Source organism: Nelumbo lutea, chromosome 8 (assembly GCF_056320005.1).
Source record: "Nelumbo lutea isolate HS-2025 chromosome 8, American lotus-T2T, whole genome shotgun sequence".
In the NCBI taxonomy this organism is placed as follows: domain Eukaryota; kingdom Viridiplantae; phylum Streptophyta; class Magnoliopsida; order Proteales; family Nelumbonaceae; genus Nelumbo; species Nelumbo lutea.
This window is the reverse complement of record NC_142691.1, coordinates 58432655-58456187: the sequence shown is the minus strand read 5'-3', so window position 1 is coordinate 58456187 and position 23533 is coordinate 58432655. Positions and strand designations below refer to the sequence as shown.

At 38.9% G+C, this 23533-nt stretch overlaps 1 protein-coding gene across 2 annotated transcripts in view; it reads right to left on the bottom strand.

Annotated features, from left to right (window-relative positions):
* The window catches only part of LOC148844396 (uncharacterized), a 28362-nt gene extending 5084 nt beyond the window's left edge, over nucleotides 1-23278 (bottom strand). For both annotated transcript variants that reach the window (XM_088958858.1, XM_088958857.1), the window contains exons 1-9: nucleotides 22917-23278; nucleotides 22492-22757; nucleotides 22320-22393; nucleotides 22106-22200; nucleotides 16052-16149; nucleotides 8967-9050; nucleotides 2127-2207; nucleotides 1870-1953; nucleotides 1666-1761 (exon numbers count right to left, since the gene is read on the bottom strand). In XM_088958858.1, coding sequence (XP_088814984.1) covers nucleotides 1666-1761; nucleotides 1870-1953; nucleotides 2127-2207; nucleotides 8967-9050; nucleotides 16052-16149; nucleotides 22106-22200; nucleotides 22320-22393; nucleotides 22492-22757; nucleotides 22917-23049 — 1011 coding nt within the window. In that variant the 5' untranslated portion in view covers nucleotides 23050-23278. The remainder of the gene's footprint in view (nucleotides 1-1665; nucleotides 1762-1869; nucleotides 1954-2126; nucleotides 2208-8966; nucleotides 9051-16051; nucleotides 16150-22105; nucleotides 22201-22319; nucleotides 22394-22491; nucleotides 22758-22916) is intronic.
* Nucleotides 23279-23533: the final 255 nt, after the last annotated feature.

Genomic DNA, 23533 nt, shown 5'->3' with positions numbered 1-23533 from the left:
CTAAAGAAGTGTGGTGTCGACCTATACCTCCTAAGGTTGGGAGTTTTTGTTGGGAATCCTTCCTAGGAAGAGTTAATACAGGGGATCTACTCCAAAGGAAAAGACCAACAGCTACTTGTCTCCTCACTAGTGTGTTCTCTGTAAGTCCGATGGTGAGTCTGAATACCACTTACTAATATCTTGTTGGTTTGTTAAAGCTATTTGGGTATGGTTTACTTCTCTGTTTGCATGCAGGTGGATCCCCCCTTTGAATGTTCCAAGCTTGTTTTCTTCCATGCCTAATTGGCCAACTAAAGATCATGTGGAGGTGTGGTAGAGCTGCAGTTTGTTGGACAGTGTGGGAGGAGAGAAATTTAAGGATTTTCTCAGATAAAGAGAGAAGTGTGGAAGAAATCATGGAGATCATCCACATTAGGATGATACAATGGTTGAGAACATTGGAACTGTTCAAAGTGTTCTCAGTTGCTGAGCTGTTAAGGAATTGGAGGGAGATTACAAATTCAGGCTTAAGTAGAAAGATCTTAAAAGCTTGCTGGACTCCTCCACCTCTTGGGTTCACCGAACTGAACTTTGATGGCAGCAGCATAGGAAACCCAAGGCCTTCCAGAATTGGGGGTGTGGTAAGGGATGAAACATGGAACTTGTTAGCCATGTACTCTGGGCTAATTGGGATGGGAGACTCATTGAGGGTTGAGATGTTAGGAGCTATTGAAGGGATACAAAGGGTGAAGGAAATGAATATCAAAAAGGTGATTATAGAAGGTGATTCTGAAACTGTGGTGAAACGGCTAAAAGAGGACAATGCTATGATGTGGAAATACAGCAATGAAAAGAGGAAGTATAAGTGGCTAACCAAGGACATGAAAATTCAATGTACATGGATAAAGAGAAGTGCAAATGCATTGGCTGATGATCTAGCTAGGCAAGGGGTAAATAGAGACACATTATTTTGGGCCGTTTTGTAATCACTGCATGGTCAGAAAGTTTCTTGGGTAGCTGGAGTAAAGACTTTTTATCTCCCTCTGTAATCCTGATTTTATATCATTAATAAAATTTCACTGTTATTGATCAAAAAAAAAAAAAAGCTGAAGAAAAGGGAGAGGTTCCCTAGATACAGCCACAATATCACAAATACTCGTTTAGTAAATCATGGATCTCACAATTTTCTCTCTTTTTTTTAATCTTTTCCTTTTAATTTTAACTAGTTAGAATAATTCATTAATCCATTAAACTGGAACCAAATAATATGTATAAAGATCAGACAAAATGGACTTGAGCTACAAACTTGCCTAATTATATTAGAGCTTTTGTGAACTTAGACAAGAAAGTTCTAACAATGTTTATAACCATCTTGGGGGGTTCTAGAACAGGCTTATAACATTCATAGTTTCACCAATGGTCATAGCTTTATCTAGACTCAGCTCTTATGTATGGATCAGATACAAAGTCCCCAAATCCCAAAATACCAGCATCACTAGGATAGGTTAGAGAAGCTTAGCAACAGAACAAACAATGACCCCACTATTATAATAGCTGCTGCAAGTTGAGGCCATTACACAAGACACCTATAAAAACTAATGATGAAGCACTTTTTTTCAGGCCAAAGTTTGAAACAAGAACTCACCTTGCATATTTACCATAGGATAGTTCTAAACAAGAACTCACCTTGTATGCACGTTGTGATGATGTCCTCTCTAAACGCTGAACAAAATGACAATATTTGCTGCTATTCTCCAATGGACAAGGTCCATCATGTGGGCACTGCAATTGGAACACTGTTAAAACATGGCAGCTCACCAAAGGCATAACTAAAAGTAAAAATAAATAAACAAGAAGAAAACATTAAGATAATGTTGATATGAAACTCACAGGAGCTACTACAAATGCACCACTTTTGAGACCCACCAAGTCCTTTGAAGCCTCATTACATGCATCATCAGATTTGCGGCATTTCTTATGAGCCATAAACAAATAATTAATACATCAGATAAAAGATCCTTGTGAAGCATAACAACTCAAGTTACAGGAGCAGGTTGCAAAAAATTTAGCAGTCCTATCACATATTTAGATTAATCCTAAACAATCATTGTACCCTAAGAATAATTAGAGGGGAACAATCAACTTACCCTCTTTGTCATCCATAAGATATGAGATCGCATTTGAGATATGATGTTAAATCCATGTGGTGTTCCTGGCTCAATCAAGACCTAGCCAAGATTTGGCACTTATTAAAGAAAACAAGAAAACAAGGAAATATCATCCAAGGCAAAAGTTTAACAAGAGTCCACCATTACTAAAAGTAAGTCATCTCATCCAAAAGAAACATAGACCAACTTCTAAAATATTGTACAATGTTTATTCCTCCACAGTCCACATTCCTTCCACACCAGGTATCACGTCAACAAAATCTTACGCATGCTTCCAAAGTTCAAGGAGTTAAATTACATGTACCATGAACATATAAGGAATATGTGTGGTCTTTCAAACAAGTTATAATTAAAGATTTTCTTTTTGATTGGAAACGGTAACTTTTATTAAGGATATCAATTAATTATCATACATTGTCAACCACTCAGACACTGAGTGTTGACCAAAACAACTTCAAGAATTAGGGAACAGCCCAAAAAAAAGTTTTCCCTGAAGGTCCCTTGCTTTGCCAATCTATCTGCCACAGAGTTGGCTGACCTCTTTACCCATTTGAAAGCTACCCCAACTTCCCTTGCCAAGCATATTATTTCCCTTATTTGCTGTCTAAAATTCCATACACCCACCATCATTGTTTGCAGCCACCCATTTAACAGTTTAGAATCCCCCATCTCTCAAAGAGTCTCCCACTCCTATGGGGCCGTATAGCGTCACCATTCTGCCCTCCCCATCCCTGAAGACTCCCCCAGCTCCGAAGGGTCCTGGATTACCCATGAAGCTTCCATCGAAGTTTAATTTTACCCTTTGTTTGCAAAGAGTAGTCATACAAGACTACAGATATCTTTTAGATTTTGAACAGAAAATAAAAGAAAAATAGAAGAGAAGAGGAGAAGAGAAGAGAGATGGAGAGGGAGAACTCGTGGAAGGGTTTTAGAAAGAAGAGAGTGGATGGTGTTTTAAAACAGCCGCCCCACCCTTTAAATTTATATACACAGTTTAATAATTGTAATAGGACTTAATGCTTACATGGTAAGATAAGATTAAAACTAATCCTACTAGGAAAGCTAATCCTAATCAAATACTTAATTAAATCTAAATACAACTCAGGCTGTCACACGAGGACACTAATGTGGGGTTCATAGTTTCCTACACTCCCCCTCAAGTTGGGAGTAGATGTTTGTCATTCCCAACTTGCATAGATCTTCCTCTAACTTCTTTCTTGAAACAGCCTTGGTGAGAAGGTCTACAAGTTACATGTTGAAGGTGATGTAGGGAAGTGGAAGGCATACTTCTTGAGATGTAACCCTTTCTCTGATAAAATGCCGGTCCACTTCAATATGTTTAGTTTTTGTCGTGTTGTACTAGATTATGAACTATATTAATGGCAGTTTGATTATCACAGTACAACATTAGGGGTTTCTCATAAACAATACCCAATTCCTCAAATAATGATCTTAACCATAGAATCTCAGCCACACCATTTGACATGGACCTATATTCAGCTTCAACACTGGAACGAGAAACAACAATTTGTTTCTTGCTCTTCCAAGAGACCATATTACCTCCTACAAAGGCACAATATCCAAAGGTAGATCTCCGATCATCAACACACCCAGCCCAATCAGCATCTGTGTAGACTTCTATCTTCATGTGGTCATTATTCTTGAACAAAATGCCACTGCCTGGGGAGAGGTAAAGATAGAGAAGTTTTCCAAATAATAGTCAAAGATAGAGAAGCTTTCCAAATAACAGTCAAAGATAGAGAAGTTTCCAACTAATAGTCAAACAAAATGCCTCACACTGACTGCATAACTGATGTCGGATCGTGTGAGGCAAAGATAGAGAAGTTTTCCAACTAACCGTTGGAACATAGCTTTATCTTGAAGAGGTTCTCCACCCTCTGCACTAATCATGTGGTTCTGTTCAATAGGTGTGTCAACAAGCTTAAATCCCAACTTTCTTGTTTCTTCTAGCAGATCAAGCTACCTCAATGCCCAAGAAGTATCATAGTTCCCCCAGATCTTTTACCTCAAACTCTTGATGAAGGAGTTGCTTAAAAACAAGGTGTGGTCTGACTGGGCCTCCACATATCCAAACCTTTCAAGGGCTCATCTAAATCTGTCGAACCAAGCTCTAGGGACTATTTTAATCCATGTAAGGCTTTGTTCAACCAACAAACATTTTTTTTCTATCTCCGTACCATAAAATCCAAGAGGCAACTGCATGTAAGCTTATTCCTACAAGTCTCCGTTGAGGAAGGCATTTTTAACATCCACCTAATACAATGGCCAAGAGTAACTAGCTGCAAGAGATAATAGGACTCCGATAGTGGTCATCTTTTCTACTGGTGCAAAAGTTTCTAAGTAATCAATACCATATGTCTGAGTAAATCCTTTTGCAACAAATCGGGCCTTATACCTTTCAACAGAATCATCAACATTACGTTTCACAGTGAATACCCGTCTACATCCAACCGGTTTCTTTCCTTTAGGCTGGTCAATTATCTCCTAGGTATTGTTTCTAATGAGGGCATCTATTTCTACTTTTATTTCATCTTTCAATTCTGGTCCTACCAATGCTTCCTATATTGTTCTGGGAATGGGAATATCAGCAATCGATGGAAAAAAAGACTTGTAGGAGGGAGACAAATGATCATAGGACAAGAACTGAGAAACGTAGTGAAATGTGGATGTCGTGCAACGGTGTTTGCCTTTACAGACTGCTATGGGGAGGTCAAGGTCATTTAATGAAGGTGAAGGCTTCATGGTGGGATGTCTCTCATCTGTAGTATCTGTGGTACCTGGATCTGGATCTATAGAAGGAACTGGGGCTACTATGGTACCTAGATCTAGATCTACAGAGGGGGCTAGGACTGGCCTAGATTGCTAATGTCCGAAATCAACCTATCTCCATTGTCTATGATAGACTCTCACATCCCTGCGCCTTTGACAACCTTCCCCACTACACCCCTCTTCACTTGATGGGATTGATAAATGAACTTTTGATGAGCTAATCCCAACCTCACTATTCTCCCCCTAAGGAGAAACCCTTGGATAATAGGGTTTATCCTCAAAGAATGTGACATCCATTGAGACAAATCTTTTTCCAAAAGTGGGTTCATAACAGCAATAGACCTTCTGAGTTTGTGCATAACCAAGGAAAATACATTTGGAGACCTTGGGATCAAATTTGGAACGATAAGGGCCAAGGATCTAAATCAAACAAGTGCAACCAAAGGTTTTAAGGGGAATGGTAAAAATTCTTTATTATGGTATAAAAGGGTAAATGGAGGTTTCATGTCAAGAACCCATGAGAGAATCCGATTGATGAGATAAATTGCTATAAGAACAGCATCCCCCCAGAAACGTATAGGCACATTTGAGGTAAACATAATGCCTCTGGCTACCTCTAATATGTGTCTATTTTTTCTTTCAGCAACCCCATTCTGCTATGTTGTATGTGGGCAGGTACTCTGATGGATAATCCCATGGTCAAGTAGGTAGGAGGCTAATGGGTTTGCAAAATATTCTTTTGCATTATCGGATCTAGAAATTTTAATTTTGACTACAAATTGGGTTAAAATCATTTGACGAAAGATCCGGGTTAATGTTGGAACCTCATCTCGAGAACACATAGGGTAAACCCAAGAAAACCGAGTATAACCATCAACAAATAACAGGAAATATCTATACCCCCCATGGTAGTGGTATGATAATGTACATCATTCTAATTAGAGCAAAGGGCATACACTATCTAACACCAATCACCTTGTCTCCAGATCCTGAAAAACACATCGATCAGGAAAAAAGGTTATTGAACAATTCTGTTTTTTTTGTAATGCTACTAATTGAAAGCAAGTTAGTATTAAGCTTAGGAACATTCAAGATGGAGGATAGGGAGATGGCATCTGACAACTTGATGTCTCCTTTGCCAAAAATAGGAACAAGGGATCCATCAGCAATGGACACTTTGTCTTTGTCAGAAGATAAATGATAGGTAGAGAAAAGTGATGACAAGTCAGTCATATGGTCAGATGCTCCTGAATTTATTATTCTAAGAATGTTTTGTATTACCTGTAACTGAAGCATGATAAGCTGAGGCCCGATTACCAAATTGAGTAAAGGATGAGGTTGAAGGAGCTAATGGTGGCTGAGGAGATGGTACTGAGTTACTAACTTCACTTTCCGATTGTGTCAGAGCAACTCGGACAGTAGCTAGGGTGTCTAGAGGAGTGCCTCTTGAGGCCGTTGAGGCTACACTATCAGTGTTAACAACTATATTGGCATTCCCCTTTTTTATTTCTGAGTTTTGTTGGAACTAGATATGGATGCAACTCCCAATAAGTGTCTTTAGTGTGTTTAGGTTTCTTGCAATGTTCACAAACTAGGTCCTTTTTAGCCTCTTTCTTCATATCCCTTTCCTTATCACCCCCAGACTTGGGTTTAACTATTGCCAAGGCAGATTCGAAAGGTTGCTACTGCAACATAACCTTTCTCCTAGTCTCTTCACTGTGCACTAGGGAATAGGCTTGAGATAGAGTCACACTCACTCTCGTCAACAACTACTGTCTTACAATATCATACTCAAATTTTAGACCAACCAGGAACTCAAATACTCTGTTAGTTTCAACTTGCTTTTTGTAAGTTTGTGCATCTTTCTGACTCTCCCATTCAATTGTCTCGAAGTGGTCAATTTCATGCCACAGAGATTGTAGGGTTGAAAAATAAATAGAGACTTGTTTCTCTCCTTGTCTGAGATTTCTAACCTCACATTTCAGCTCAAGGACCCTAGCAACATTAAGGGGTTGATAGTAGGTTTCTTTCACAACATCCCATATTTCTTTAGTTGTTTTTGTCCATAAGTAATTTCGGCTAATGTGTGGCTGCATGGAGTTGCACGACCATGTCATCACCAAATAATTTTCTTGAATCCACTTAGCATAAGTGGGATCCTCAGTTGATTCCTTCACATCCCCCAACAAATAATTCAGTTTTCCTCTTCCCCAATGGCCATCATGGCTGATTGGGCCCACTCTAAGTAGTTTGAACCATCAAACTTTACAGTTGTAATCTGGAAGGTGTTTTTAGCCATTCTACCTGAACCAGTCCGAAAAACACCATCCCCTTGGCTTTTAAACTCCATTATTGATCAGAAGTTAATTAAAAAAAACTCTTCCTAATTATTGTACCAATCGGCCTACTAGGTCTGCAGCAAGTAATAGTGGGTCTAGATGGAGGGTTCTGATTCAGTAAAAGAAACCCTAACTTCTGTGACAGTCAACCTATTGAGACTGATAGCAGTAAAAAAAAAAAAAACTGTAACAGTCCTGCTGAAACAGCTCTACTGGATATTCTAGAAGAGCAAAGAAAACGAGGGAGACAAGTCTGATTACCTCCCTGAAGCAATAACAGCCCTGAAACTTGAGGATTTTCTCTTAAACCCGAAAAAGGAATACAGAAAGGAGAGATTTTTCTTAACCGTACCTCTTGTATCAAGGTATCCTTGCTGCCGATCTCAAGAAAGATTGAAAACCTATCAGAAAATTCTGAAAAACTCTGATCTTGATAGAAAAAACTTCTGGAGTTTTAATTCTCTCTCTCAATCTTGAAGAGAAAAAGCTGATCTTGAACCAGAAATCTTCTGAAATTCTGATTGCCACCTCTAGTCTTGATCAAGAACTGATCTTGATCCTCTAGTCTTGAAGGGAAAAAACTGATCTTGAACAGAAATCCTCTGAAATTCTGATTGCCACCTCTAGTACTGATCAAGGACTGATCTTGATCCTTTTCTCTTCCTCTAATTCTTCCTAGTTATCAAAGATACGATCCAATCTTTGGACTGCTGCTGTAGATAACCTCCAAGAATCAGCCAAAGAGAGCTCTCTATTCTTCCAGCCCTAGGCAATTCTCATGTGGTTGGCTGGATCAAACTCACATGAGAAGCCCTAGATCTTGCTTTGATACCAAGTAGGCGTACAAGACAACAGACATCTTTTAGATTTTGAACAGAAAATAAAAGAAAAATAGAAGAGAAGAGGAGAAAAGAAGAAGAGAGATGGAGAGGGAGAACTCGTGGAAGGGTTTTAGAAAGAAGAGAGTGATTGGTGTTTTAAAACAGCCCCCCTCCCCCCTTTAAATTTATATACATTGTTTCATAATTGTAATAGGACTTAATGCTTACATGGTAAGATAAGATAAGATTAAAGCTAATCCTACCAGGAAAGCTAATCCTAATCAAAGACTTGATTAAATTTAAATACAACTCAGGCTGTCACACGAGTACACTAATGTGGGGTCCACAGTTTCCTACACAAAGTCTGAATACTTTATTTGCAAAATTATGTCATTTCAAATGTTATTTAGTAATCAAAAGCAATAATATGCTTATGCAAAATATTCTCAATATTTTCATAATATCTTCCTTTCTATAAAGTTGGAAAATTAAGGATGGTCTCCATTTCAAAGCAAGGAATTTCAAAGTCCTTAAATTTAGCTAGCAATGCATGGGTAGAGAAATTCACTTCAAGCACCTAAACAAGATGAAAACGTAGCAATAGAATTTTTTTCAACCCCCACACCAGTTCTAAAAAGAAATTAGATCCTTTATTGTCCCTTGGGATGCAAAGAAGCATTGCACTTGAAGATTATATAACAATATAAGTTCAGACAATAAAATGCAATAAAAATAAACAATCCACGTGGAGCAGCGTAAGGACACATCATATACTTGGATAGTTGGATAACATGGTACAGAAAAAGTGAAACAATAAAATAAATAAAGTAATTCGGGGCATTAAATACTTTTAAGCCTGAAGATTATACCAGCACATCTCGTGTAAGATCCCAAAGTTGGCGAACCATAGTAATTCTGTCCTTCAGTGATGGCACCTCCCCAAGCACATAGGACTTCAGCATAATGAAGAAAAAAGGGAAGGATGTAAGATTTTATTGGTTGTAAAGAAAAGGTAATAGTGAATTGAAATTTAAAACCACCTATGAACCAAAATTTATTTTTAATCATAAAAACATAACAGAATTTGCAGCAAAAAACAAGCACAATCTGGTGGCATAAACAATGGAAGAAAGAAGATTAAGGAGTCAACCATAGAACAATGTCTATGGAGAACAAATGTGACATTGTCAATGCAACAATATATAATGACAACCACTGCCACAAAGAAACAATTTGCAACTGCCTCATTTTAAAAGTTCACTCATTTCTTTTTCTTTATATTAAAAAAGAAAAGTTCTGTTAAAAAGAACAGGTAACAATAGCTAAACAAGGCTGGTGATATAATACCTCACTCAAATAGAGATCCTATAAAACTTATGAACTCTATTCCAGACAAGAAGAATACAAAATACAGAGGAACACTCCAATTAGAAACAAACCAGAAAACAGCCTCCCTTTCTCCAATACAATCAGAAGCTCCACAGCATCTCTAACGTAGTCCAAAATGAATCGCCAAATTCATTTCTTTGAATGTTAGCAATCTCCGAATGAACTTTGACATAATTCATGATCACTATTCCAATCATTGAGCATAATTTTCTCAACTTTCCCTTGAATCTTCAAATATTCTTCTGATCCTGTCCTTCCAAATGTGCTAACAACAATAAATGGCATATGGAACACAACTCCAGAAAAAACTTTGCTTTCTTGCTACCTTGAATGGAAAGTTTGATGCAGTTCAAATATGAAGAGATAATGTAAGAAAAATTTGCTCAAAGAAATAGGAAAAGGAAGAAGAGAATCGGATAGAACTTTACTAATCAGAGATGGATTACAATACGAGACAACAAGATGGGGACTCACTCACCCAAAGAGTTGGGGATTCACTCACCCCAAGAAGAGGAGACTCACTCACCCAAAGGGTTGGGGATTCACTCACCCAAAGAAGAGGGGACTCACTCACCCAAAGAGAGGACTCTCTCAACTCTCAAAGAAAGCTCTAGGCTCCTCCAAACAAAGGAAAGAACTTGATGCCTCTAGCTTGAGATTACAAAACTTTATATAGAGAATAAAACTAGCTGTTGGAACATTAAATGAAAAGCTAGTTGGTGGAACATTAAATGCAAAACTAATTGTTAGAGCATTGAATGAGAAACTAGCTGTTAAAAGTTATTGGAGCTTTTAATGAACTAGCTGTTAAAAATCCACTAACAATTAAGCATATGATTTTATGCTTCTTGGAGCATGATTATGGACTGCATCAAGGTTATATTGAAAAAATTTTGTTGGATTGTCTAGGCTGCCAACCTCTAATATTAAAGAATGAGAACAAGAAGCTCCAAAGAAATCTGGGAAACTAAGTGAATTTCTAAATTCAAAGAGGGAACAACAGAGTTTTACTTTTCTATTTTTTTGGGATTCAGAGTAGTATTTACGCCTTTAAGGCAAAATAAGTTACTTTATTTCATAATCAACAACATTTTTTTTGTGATTGGAAACGGTGACTTTCATTAAGGATATCAAATTACATCTTGTACTGTCAGCCACTCAAAACAAAGAGTGTTGACCCCAAACATGACATCAAAAATTACAGTACAGCCCAAAAAAAGTTTTCCCTAAAGGTCCCCTGTTTTGCCAAGCTATCTGCCACAGAATTTGCTGATCTCCTTGCCCATTTGAATGTCACTCCAACTTCCCTTGCCAAGCAGATTATTTCCCTTATTGGCTGTCTGAACCTCCATATACCCAAACTCTTTGTTTGCAGCCACCCTATTATCAATTTAGAGTCCCCTTTCACCTCCAAGTTCTGAAATTTCCATTGTTTTGCAAATCTCAGACCTTGTAGTAGAGCCAAAATTTCAACTCTCATAGAGTCTCCCACTCCTATGGGACCAGAATATAGTGCCACCGTTCTGCCCTCCCCATCCCTAAAGACTCCCCCAACTCCTGAAGGTCCAGGGTTACCCATGGAGCTTCCATCAAAATTTAATTTGCCCCTTTGTTGTGTTGCAGGTGTCCAAGAAGGCTGAGGGACAGGCTGTTTGGTTGAAGAGTTTGCCACTGCTGACCATCCTCTTTGTAAATCATCCACTAAAAAGTCTTTAAATAAGTCACTTACTCTCATTCAGTGTATGACTTTAATGGCAATGCAGTCAATAATTTGTTCTGTTGATCTTTGTGCCCCTTGGAATATTCTATTATTCTTTTCTTCCCATAAAGACCTCCACATCACTCTCCCCCTTTTCTTTGATAGGAGGAAGAAGCTTGGGTTGAAAAGACTTGTCACATCTGGAGGAGAGGTCCACCTGCAGCCAAATAAGGAAGAGAACCAATTCCACACACAAGAAGAAAAGAACAAGAAAGTAACAGATGTGTAACTGTCTCACCATTTCCCAAACAAAGGCAATAGACATGAGGGGAGAGGCAATGATTTCGCCTTCTTTTTTGTAAATTATCCAGAGCATTGATTTTCTGGAGCACCACCTCCCAACAAAAGGCTCTTATTTTTGGGGGTACAGGACTACACCAAACTTCCTTTGTAGGAAAGGAGACTCCTGGGTGTGAGGAATGAAGGAGGGCGGAGAAAAAAGAGGCACAGGTATAGGATCCAGAAGGGGACTCTGACCAAATTCTGCTGTCCTGGCAAGAGGGTCCAGGAATGCAGTGTTGAGAAGGGAAATTAGTTCATCTACTAAGCCCATTTCATGTTCCCTTAAGCCTCTCCTTAATCCTAGATCCCAAGAGTTTTCATTAACAAGCAATGTAGAAATCACTTTCCTTTTATTGAGAGACAAAGAAAAAATAGGTAGAAATCTGTCTTTGAGAGGAATGTCCCCAAGCCAAATATCCTCCCAGAACCGAACTTTGTTACCCATACAAGCATCATACCTAACCAGTTGAAGGAAAGACGGTAGCAAATTGTGAATTCCTTTCCAAGGAGAAGTCGTTGTTGCCCTAGGATCAAGGCCAGCGTCCCATCCGTTGTTTGCCATACCATGGATGCATACAATGACCTTATGCCATAAGTTGTCTTGTTCCAAGGGAAACCTCCACAACCATTTACCCAGTAATGCCAAATTCCTTAGTTTAATGTTTCCTACCCCTAGGCCTCCACTATCCCTACTCCTTGAAACCACCTCCCATTTTACCAAATGATCCTTTTTTGTATCCCTTGGCTCCCACAAGAAGTCTCACATCAGTTTCTCCAGTTTATTGGCCACTTTTAAGGGGATCCTAAAGGTTGAGAGGTAATAGACTAGCAAATTAGTCAATGTTCACTTTATTAGGGTTATTCTACCCCCTAGAGAAATGTAGTTTTTCTTCAACCAGCAAGCCTTTTTGTGAATCTTTCCAATACCGGATCCCAAAAGATGACAGAAGTCGGGTTCCCTCCCAAAGGTAGACCAAGGTACTATAAAGGCCATTCACCTACTTCACAACACAACAAGCTAGCTAAGCTTCCAACCTCTCCTCTCTCCTGACTTAACCTTGCTACACAACTTTTGCTCCAATTTACTTTGAGGTTGGAGACCTTTTCAAACAGGGATACCACCCTCTGTAAATTCGACAATTCCTCCTTTTCTCCTTTGCAAAAAAATTAGGATATCATCTGCAAATTGTAAATGGGTAATCACCACATTATTTCTTCCAACTCTCCAACCTCGTATCAAATTGTTGGCATCAGCCCTTGAGATCAAATCACTAAACACATCTGCTATTAGGGTGAAGAGGAAGAGGGACAGGGAATCACCTTGTCGAAGGCCCCTTTTGGCTGGAAAGAAATCTCTGGCAACTCCATTAACCAAAATGGAATAATGGCAGGAGGAAATACAACCCCTTATCCATTTGCACCATCTCGCTCCAAAACCTCTCAACCTTAACACTTCTAGAAGGAAGTCCTAATCCACCAAATCATAGGCTTTCTCCAAGTCCAATTTGCAAATTAGCCCTTTTTCCTTTCTTCATTTTTTAAACTCCCACACTCATTTGCAATAAGGATTTGGTCTATGATTTGTCTTCCAAACATAAAAGCCCCTTGATTTGGAGAGATTAAAGATGGAAGAACTTTTTTAATCCTCTTAGCTAACACCTTGGAGATAATTTTATACATGCTACCCACTAGGCTTATGGGTCTAAAATCTTTTGGGTTGGAGGCATCTAGGGTTTTAGGGATCAAAGTGATAAAGGTGGCATTTGCCCCTGAGTTAAATTTTCCCCACTCATAGAATTCCGCAAAAATTTCCACTAAGTCAGCACCCACAATTTCTCAACAATCTTGAAAAAAAACCATTGTAAAACCATCTAGGCCCAGGGCTTTGGATCTTTCCATAGAGAATATAGCTTCGTTTATTTCTTGGACTTCAAAAGCCTTCTCCAGGGATTCCATCAATACCCCTAGGACCTCTTCTCCAATCAAAATTTTCTAGGAGCTCTCTGAAGCCTCCCTGACTATTGAAAATACCTTTGAAGTGATCCACAAAAGCCTGTGCTATATCCTCCTCCCTAGTTAGGGTTTGCCCATTCCACACTAGCTAAACAATAGAGTTTCTTCTTTTTCTCCCATTTGCTACTAAGTGGAAAAAACTTGTATTTCCATCACCTTCCTTTAGCTACCTACATCTAGACTTCTACCTCCAACTAATCTCCTCTTTCCTCAATATCTCTTCCAGCTCATGCTTTAGTCTCCACCTATCAGATTTCTCTTCCTCTCTTATTGTCCTTTCCCCTTCCAGCTCATCTAATTCCTCTATTCTATGTGAGATGAGTGTCTTTCTTCCCTCCAAAGATCCAAAAACTTCCTTGTTCCACTCTTTGATCCTACCCTTCAACCTTTGTAGCCTTTTTTAAAATCTAAAACCCTTCCATCTAAATTCCACTTGGTCTTCTTCCCACCATTCTTTCACCTTTGATTTGAAATCCGGATGTAGCAACCACATGTTCTCAAACCTAAAAGGGCAGGGCCCTCCAACTTTTTCTTCCGAGATGTTGATAGGACAGTGATCTGAAGTAGTTCTAGATAAAGCCCTGACCATTAGACTCCGCCACCCTTCCTCCCAATCTAGAGAAAAGAGAAATTTGTCTAGCTTGCAACAAATAGGTATCTCTTGAAAATTAGACCAAGTGAACTTTGCTTGAAGAAGGGGCAGCTCTCTTAGTTCATTCGTATCTACAAAAAGATTGAATTTTCTCATGCTGGAGGTAATCCTATGGCTAGGATTATTTGTTTCATGAAGGAACCTAATCACATTAAAATTACCCCCCAAACACCATGGTCCCTCCCACAGACCCCTGATTGCTGCCAACTCTTCCCAAAAATCTTCTCTCTCCCTGTAAGAATTTGGCCTATAGACATTGGTTAGAACCAAAACATAACCATCTGTCTTTTCTTTTATCTTGATTGAGACTAAAAAGTTTCCTATCAGTTCTTCCATGCACTCAAAATTATCGTTCTTCCATTTGGTAATAATTCCCCTAGCAGTCCATATCTGTCTTATCCATCTCCTGTCCACATCCATCAATTTGGACTCTTGAATCAGCACAAAGTCTGGCTTCTCCTTTCTTAACAACTCTCTTGTTGCTCTTCTTTTATTTGCTCTTCCCAAACCTCTTACATTCCAGCTTAAAATCTTCATGTGGAAACAAACTAAACTCTATCCCCCTTTTTATTCACACCCTCTACTTTACCTTTTCCTATCTTTTCTTCCAACACTCCCTTTGTCATACACTACATCACACTGCAACCTCTCCACCTCAGTTAGCTTCTTCTTCCTTTTCTTGTTTAAGCCTCCTGTGATCTTGCTTCGACCCTTTTGCTCACTCAGCTTTTCCTTTCTGACCCTTTTTCTAACCCTACCTCTCCTATTATTTTTTTGTGACCCTTTTTTCCTTGTAGTCAAAGCTTCTAAATCCTTCCTCACCTCGTCTAGCCTACGAAGAGGACTGTCACCCTCCCCACCCTTTCTCCTCTCACTTTCTAGTCATGATCCTAAAGACCTCCAAAATCACCTCCCAGATTCTTTCACCTTCCTCCCCGTCAACTGTCGGCATCTTATCACTACCCACTACTTTTGTCGAAGCACTGGCACTGGCAGACTTGGATGTCGGGCTGGTCTCTTCTGTGAGCAAAGGACTAGAAGAAAGATTAGTACCCAGAAAAACCAAAGAAGATATCATACCTTGTGACTAAGAGGGAGACACACTAGGATCTGTTAAATTCTGGTTTCTGAGACTTAGCCTTTTGCCAGGGATGATACTCTTTGGATCAATACTTGGAGAAAAATTCAGGGGCATGGGGTCTGCCATTTCCTTGCCGAGAGCCAGTGGGAGTGTTCTACTGCAATCAGTTCCTTCTTGTCCTTAAACTTGTGTATTTTCTGGTTTTCCGTCCCTTTCTGACTGAGTTTCCCTCTCAACCGAAGGATTTGTTTGCATTATTAATAAGTGAAAAACCATAGGAATCCCACTTCATATCAGTGCAGGGTCTTTCCTAATGTAAATGACTTCAAAGTAATTCCCCAACCAAGTAATTTTTATGAAGATATTCTTGATGAATTACAAAGTGTTGAAACAGAGACACCTGAGTTGGGCCACAGAGATCATTCACATACATATGATCAACTATAAAGCCCAGAATGACCGTTGGCATTACCCAATGTTGGTACAAGTTATCTGGGGTCCAGATTTTACAATTGAACCAAACATGCCCCTTAACTACAAAGAGAGAAAACTATTCAAAAATCCATGGCTAAAAAACATGTTTAAGCAATAGTGTAATGATTAAAACATCACCAAGAAGTCATAACTAGTCTTTCAAAAAAAGACTAAACAAAAGGCTAATACTTCCCTGGCATTCAGTTAGAAGGTTTGTATTTATGAAATCACTGTTATCACATCATGTTCTTTATAATGAATGCACTTTTTATCTTCTTATTGATTGAAACAAAATCCAACTTACAGCAACAACAAGGTCATGCTCTCTATCAGACTTCTCAAGATTTTGAGTTAGTGCTTGAATGCTGTCATAGCTGTGAATAAGGGGCAAGTCCTTCAGATCTGTGCAAGCACCAACATAAATGTATTAGAAATTCATTTAAACCAGCTCACGTGGTCACAAATTCATGACAATGGCTACAGAAAGTTGGATCAGTATCCAAATAAACCACTGAAAGGAAAAATGAGATTAGTTAGTTGTCAAGGAGCTGCCTATGCAACAAAAATCACAAGGCAGGTGCCTCATTATAATACTATTGCTATGGCTGCATCATATTTGCAATTTAGAATGTATCTTGTACATTCTATTGACATTTATATATTAAATAATTAAATACTTATATTACATTATAAAGCTAATTTTGAAAAATGTTGAAACTAATGGATCTAAAATACCATCACTTCCATGTTTTGAGAGGAATTTTTTTTTAACAGAGATGAAATTTAACGTTATGAATAAGCAAGTCCTCAAATAACAAATGACAATCAGTCATCAGTGATTCAGAAAACTTTAAAATTTTGAAAGAAAAAATCAAACAATAGTCAAGAAGAAGCTCATAAATAATCATAACAATCAACATGATTCAATCAGAAAATGGTTCATTAAGTAACACTTGGTATTTTGTACTGAATCCAATATATGGGATGTAAGGTCCTCAGAAAATCAATATCTACTTCTTAGGGAAATGTCTAAGAAAAATGCCATATTGAATAAACAAGTGTTGTTACTTATTATGACAGCTTGTTTTTTTTTTTTTTGGAAAATGGTAAAGATACAACAAGACCCAGGCCACTATATCTGCCTGGGCACAATAAAGATTACAAGTACATCCAAGACTTGGAACAGAACAGAAAGGTTAAATTCTGGTTTTTAAATTCCTCATTCACCGACACCCAAAAGCATAGCTTCCCCACGGTTCTCTGCACAATTTCATCCAGGTTTTTAAACTTGCCGCAGAAGATTCTGTTATTCCTTTCAGTTCAAATGGACCAAAACACAGCTGCCGGGATGGAACTCCAAACAATCTTTCCTTTCTTGCTGATACCTTCAACTCTCCAACACATCAGCATCTCCTTCACTGATATTGGCATGGTCCAGCTGATCTCCAAAGCCTTTAGGAAATGCCCCCAGATCAAAGAGGATACCGGACAATGGATGCACAAGTGATCTGTAGTTTCCTCACTCTTTCCACACAAACTACAAGAGAGGTCCAGGATCTGAATACCTTGTCTCTCCACATTTGTCTTAGTCAGACATTTATCAAGGGCCATAGTCCAAACCAGAAAATTGATCTTGGAGGGAACAGTTGGCTTCCATATCTGCCAATCAGGGTGATTCTCATGACCTGAACCACACAATTTCAGAAAAAGGGATATGACTGAAAAGCTATATCTGCATTCCACTTCCAAACCCACTCATCCTCTGAGTTCGAATCAATCCACTGATTTTGAAGCAGCCCCAACAACTCCCCAAACTCTTCCACCTCCCAGTCAAACAAATTTCTCCTACATAGGGGAGTCCAAATGATAGAGTCACCAGAGGTGCTGAAATTTTCAGCAATTGAAGAATCTTGATTCATGGCAATTTGGAAAAGAGAAGGAAAAACATCAGCCAGTGGACCCACTTCACACCAAGGATCCTTCCAAATTTTGATTCTATCTCCCTTACCAGCTTTAAATCTGATCCCATCCAGAAAAAATTGAGTGTTCTTCAAAATACCTGCCCAGAGGGATCTTCTCCCATTGATACTAGGCACCTTTGATCTCCAACCACCCCCATTCCACACCATACTTTGCCGCAATAAGGCTTCTCCACCATGCATTCCTCTCCGATGCAAATCTCCATAACCACTTGATAAGGAGGGCAGAATTAAATTTCGTCAGCTTTCTTATTCCCAGCCCACCAGCTTCCTTAGGGAGACATACTTGATCCCACTTCACAATTTTCTTCTTCTTCTTCTTTTTATTGATCAAAAAAACTGTGAATTTTCTTTTCATCCTCCTAACCCCTCCACAAGAAATTCCTTTGGAGTTGCTCCAGTCTATTTGCAACTTTGCTTGGTATGGGGAAAAGAGATAGGAAATAGGTAGGAATATTAGAAAGAGTACTTTCAATCAAAGTAACCCTACCCCCCAAACGATAGATATTTTGCCTTCCACGAGGCCAGTTTCTTCTCCATTCTCTCAATAATTGAGCCCCAGATTGAGGAAGAAGAGACTTTAGCCCCGAGAGGCAGTCCCAAATATTTAACTAGGAGAGAATCAACTTGACAAGCCATCACATTTGCACATTCATTTAAGTTTGAAACCTGGCCCACTAGAATAATTTGGCTTTTATTCAAATCCACTTTCAGACCAGACACTACTTCAAACCAACTCAGGATCCCAAGCACTAATTCCAATTGAGTCACAGAAGCATCAACAAAACATAAGGTATCATCTGCAAATTGCAAGATTTTACCTTTTCCTTTCCAGGGGAGATTGCAAAACCATTCCATAAACCAAAATATGCAGCCTTTTTACAAACAATAGTGAGGATTTCCATGACACAGATAAATAGCAAAAGGGGCAGAGGATCTCCCTGCCTCAATCCCCTAGAGACCCCAAAGAAACCCGTGGATTCACCATTAGTCAAGATTGAAAATTTTGGTGTCGTAATGCAAACTCTTATCCAATTTCTCCATTTCTGACCAAGTTCATTCTGTCCAACACACGATCCAAACAATTCCAGTTGATGAAGTCATATGCTTTCTCAATATCAAGTTTACACATCACACCCGGAATTCCCTCTCTTCTTCTAGAATCAATTAGCTCATTAGCAAATAGAATTGAGTCCACCATCTGCCTCCCTGGAACAAATGCACTTTGACTATTGGAGATTACACTCCCTAATACTCCTTTCATTCTTTCTGCCAGGACATTAGCCAAGATTTTGTAAAAACTGTGCAGAAGGCTGATTGGCCTAAAATCCTTGATATTAACAGCCCCTTCAATTTTTGGAATGAGAGTAATAAAAGTGGCATTCAAACTTCTTTGCAGCGATGCATTTGAATGAAATGCCTGGAACACTTTCATCAAATCTTCTTTTACGAAGTTCCAGCACTTCAGGTAGAAAAGGTTTGTGAGTCAATCTAGCACAGGTGATTTATCTCCTAAATTTTTAATTGTTGCACAAACTTCCTCTTCAGAAAAAGGTCTCTCAAGCCATGCTTTTTGGTCTTCATCCAGCTGCCTGAAAGAGAGATGTGTAGGGAAGGGTCTAAACCTCCAACACTCCTTATAGAGCTTCTTATAAGAAGAGGTGGCAACTGATTTAATCTCTGCCCATGATTCCCCGCTCTTATCTTCCCATACCAGCTTGCTAATAGAAGACACTCTAGCACAGGCATTTGCCATTTTCTGAAAGAAGCGTGTATTTTTGTCACCTTCCTTAAGCCAAGTGATTTTAGCTCTTTGTCTCCATTTAATGTCCTCCCTCACAACCAATTTATCAAACCTGTTTTTAGCTTGGGTTCTTTTAGCCTCAACTCATCAGAAATTGGACCTATCTCTTCAGCTCTATCAATCTCTTCAATGAAACCTAGAAGAGCTTTCTTTTCAAAGCCCAGCTTTAACTTTTTCTCCAAACTCCAAATAGTTTCCTCTTAATAGCACCTAGTTTTTTTGCCAAAACAAAGGAACTTGATCCCTCCATCTGAGTATCATTCCATGCAGAATTCATCAAAGGAATCAGCTTTTCATCCTCATACCAAGCATTCTCCAATTTGAAGGGAGCTCTAATTTTCTCATAGTGACCACATATTAGTTGAATAGGGCGGCGGTGGTCAGAGATGGGTCTGGGAAGAGTAATTTGTCTAAAATCAGGAAAAACATCATCCCAGTTTGAAGAGACCAAGAATCTGTCCAGCCGCACAAGAGTGGGGTTTTCTTGGTTATTGGTCCAGGTGAATTTATTGCCTTGAATAGGTAGATCCATAAGTTCCATATTGTTTATAAAATCTACAAAAGAACCTCATCTGCCCCGTTCTTCCACTCCTCGTGTTCTTCTCTTCCACCGAGAGAGTTACATTAAAGTCACCACCTATGACCCAAGGATGGTCCAAAGAACCTCTCATATCTGATAACTCCTCCCAAAAGCTTGCACTGAGATTTGAAACTGTTGGACCATAAACATTGGTAATTTGGATAACATTACCATCTTGAGTCTTCATTACTAACAAGATTGAGAAATTTCCAGCTCTGCTAGAGATAAGCATACAAACCGATGGATCCCAAAGACACAGAAGCCTCCCCCCAGCACTTCCAGAAGCTGCCTTTGCATTCCATCTGACCTGACCATCCCCCCAAATACTTCTAATAATCGCAGCATCTAATTTCTCCAATTTTGTTTCTTGAAGCAAAGCAATCTTCGACTTCGACAACTTCAATGAATCACAAACCACCATTCTTCTTTTGCCCGATCCCAGGCCTCTTACATTCCAGCATCTGCCCCGTTCTTCCACTCCTCGTGTTCTTCTCTTCCACCAAGAGAGTTACATTAAAGTCACCACCTATGACCCAAGGATGGTCCAAAGAACCTCTCATATCTGATAACTCCTCCCAAAATCTTGCACTGAGATTTGAAACTGTTTGACCATCCCCCCAAATACTTCTAATAATCGCAGCATCTAATTTCTCCAATTTTGTTTCTTGAAGCAAAGCAATCTTCAACTTCGACAACTTCAATGAATCACAAACCACCATTCTTCTTTTGCCCGACCCCAGGCCTCTTACATTCCAGGAATTAATTCTTAAATCCATGAAACAAAAAGGAAAGAATAAAAAAAAACCCCGTCGCAAATTTCCTTCAGACCCAACTCAAGTTTTCTTTAAACCCCTTGCAAACCCTTCAGTACTCCCTGCCTTGTCAGTCAGGCCCCATGTCAGTCTCATCATTTCCCTACTTCTCTTTGAATTTGTCCCTCCTTTTTTTGCCACCATTTTTCCCCTCTCTATCAAAATTCTTTGCTCGATTTCTTCCAAAAATTTAATTGTTTCTGCTTCCATTCCCTCCATCGAAACCCCTAAATCCATCACTATTTTTTGTAACATACTTTTTCAAAGCAACATACTTTTCTGGTTAATTGCATGGTTCTATTCTGATGCAAATCCATGAACCTCAAACTTGACTTTTCAAAGAACTCAAAACGCTAACAAAAAAATTCCAAAAATTAATAGAAAATAAAGAAGACAAAGATTTATGTAGTTCAGCCATGCACCTAGATAACAAGAGAAATAAACCCATTTTTCACTATGAAAGAAAATGGAGAACAACACAAGCCTGCTCAAGTTTTCTTTCCCAAAATCCAACCCTTGTACACTAGTACACCCATTTTCACTTACCTCTCTCTAAAAGCTGAACAAAAAGAATGCCAAGACTAAAACCAGTCTCGACATGTAAAACCCACCCATACCCTGTAGAAAAAACCCTCATACAAGATAAACTAAATTTCTTTGTCAGTTCCCTGAAGAAATCCTATTTCGGTCAAATAGGGAACCCACCTTTGGAAAGCCAACCAAAAGCAACATAATACATCTTTGTCTATGAAAGTCAACTTATGCACCATGTTTGGATGACACAAAAAATAAGAGATGACTCAATTAACTTGCTCTCTAGTACTTATGGTGCATATAGACGCCCAGAAATGGTATAATCTTTCATAGGCAACACACCAACCTTGTGATCAAGAATGGCATCTTTTTGGAAGCTAGAAATGTACCGCTACACAAGATAAACAAATATAGACATTCCATGCCATAACTGCCAAATTATTATATGAAGGAACTTCTTATTCATCACAAGAAGCAATGAAGCATCCATACAATGATGAAGTATTGCATTTTTTTATACATCTTTGCAGTCATACTGCCTAACCCATTACATTATCATAATCGGTTCTCATTTTCATACTTCTTTTCTAAGATTTCCTTATCCTATTTACACATCACTATTAAGACGACATGTAATGTCATTAGTTACCTTGTAAAAGGCTCTGACCAGCACGTTGCATAGATTTGGACGGCTCTACTAAATTAATTCTCTCCAAAGAACGAGGCCAGATTTCTCGCAATGCCCTATACCATTCTTTAATTAATCAAAAGGAAAAAAACGGAACTTGAAAACTACCAGAAAATGTTGAACTCATATTGATATCGCGAAGAATCATCAGAAAATAATCGAACCAGCTTCTCACCACAGAACCGAACCAGTACCAGAGCCAAAATCCAATACTCTAGCTGGAGAAAATCCCGGCAATCTTCTACGAACCTACAACAGCACCATTTGAACTTACAAGAAATGAATTTGAATTCAAAACATTAACGAAGAAATAATTGTTTGTATTGTATTTTATTTTTTCATTTTACCTCTCTGAGAACTCTGTGACAGGCAGAGTATACGGCGGGCATCCGAGAAGCAACATACGCTACAGTCTCGTCGTCTCTGTACTTGAGACCAATGTCACCATAAGAAGTCTTGATCTTCCATCGTTTTGAGCGCTCCATGGACTTGAGAGGGTCTTCAACGAGTTCCTTTGAAGTGGAGGTGGCGAGCTGGAGATTAATGTCCTTGATTTCACTGAATGACTCAGACAAACTCAATACCTTTCTCTTCATATGGGGTTTCTCTTGTTCTGGGTCGAATTCGAATTCGAAATAACAACAGAATTGAAAATTATAAGAAAAAAAAAAAAAGAGAAAGAAAAAGAAAAAAAAAAATAGGAATCAAAGAACTAAAGGAAAAATGATAAAAACAAGGAGAAAGCCACAATGGGATGGAAAAGACGAAAGACCTCTAAGGATCTTTTTGATGGCCCTACGAAGTCGAACAGGAACGATATGTATCCGCTCTGATTGCTTTGCTGCGGATCGAAGAGTTTCGGGTGTGAAAACCTTATGAGCTGCTTCAGGGATCAAAGACGCCATTTTCAAATAGTTCGGGAAAACTACAGCAGGGGACTCGCCGGAACTGGGGGGTTTAGTGGTAGGGCTTTAGGAAAGGAGGTAAGAAGTAACGTGGGTCGAGTTGAGCTCGAGTGCTCGACCAGCAAATCAGTAATGTGGGTCAGCACGGCACGAATTGAAGGCGGCCCGTGCTTGGGCAGCACGGTCCCCCTCCGACTCCCAGGTCAGGGCCCGGAACAGTCCGTGGTCCGGTTCCCAGCCGTGTTGGGTAGAGCTATATCGGGCCAGATGAACCGGGCCCAAATCGGGCCTACTTTTTTCTTTTCCAATTTTCTTAAATAAAGAAAAAAAATAGAAACAAAATAAAAAATAAATATAATAGCATAAAATTAATGTGAAATTTGTGAAAATTTTATTTCATTTTAAATTTAATGTGTACAAAAAATAAAAAAATACATTGAAAAAATAATACAATGGAGTTGAATTAATAAAATGATAAAATTGA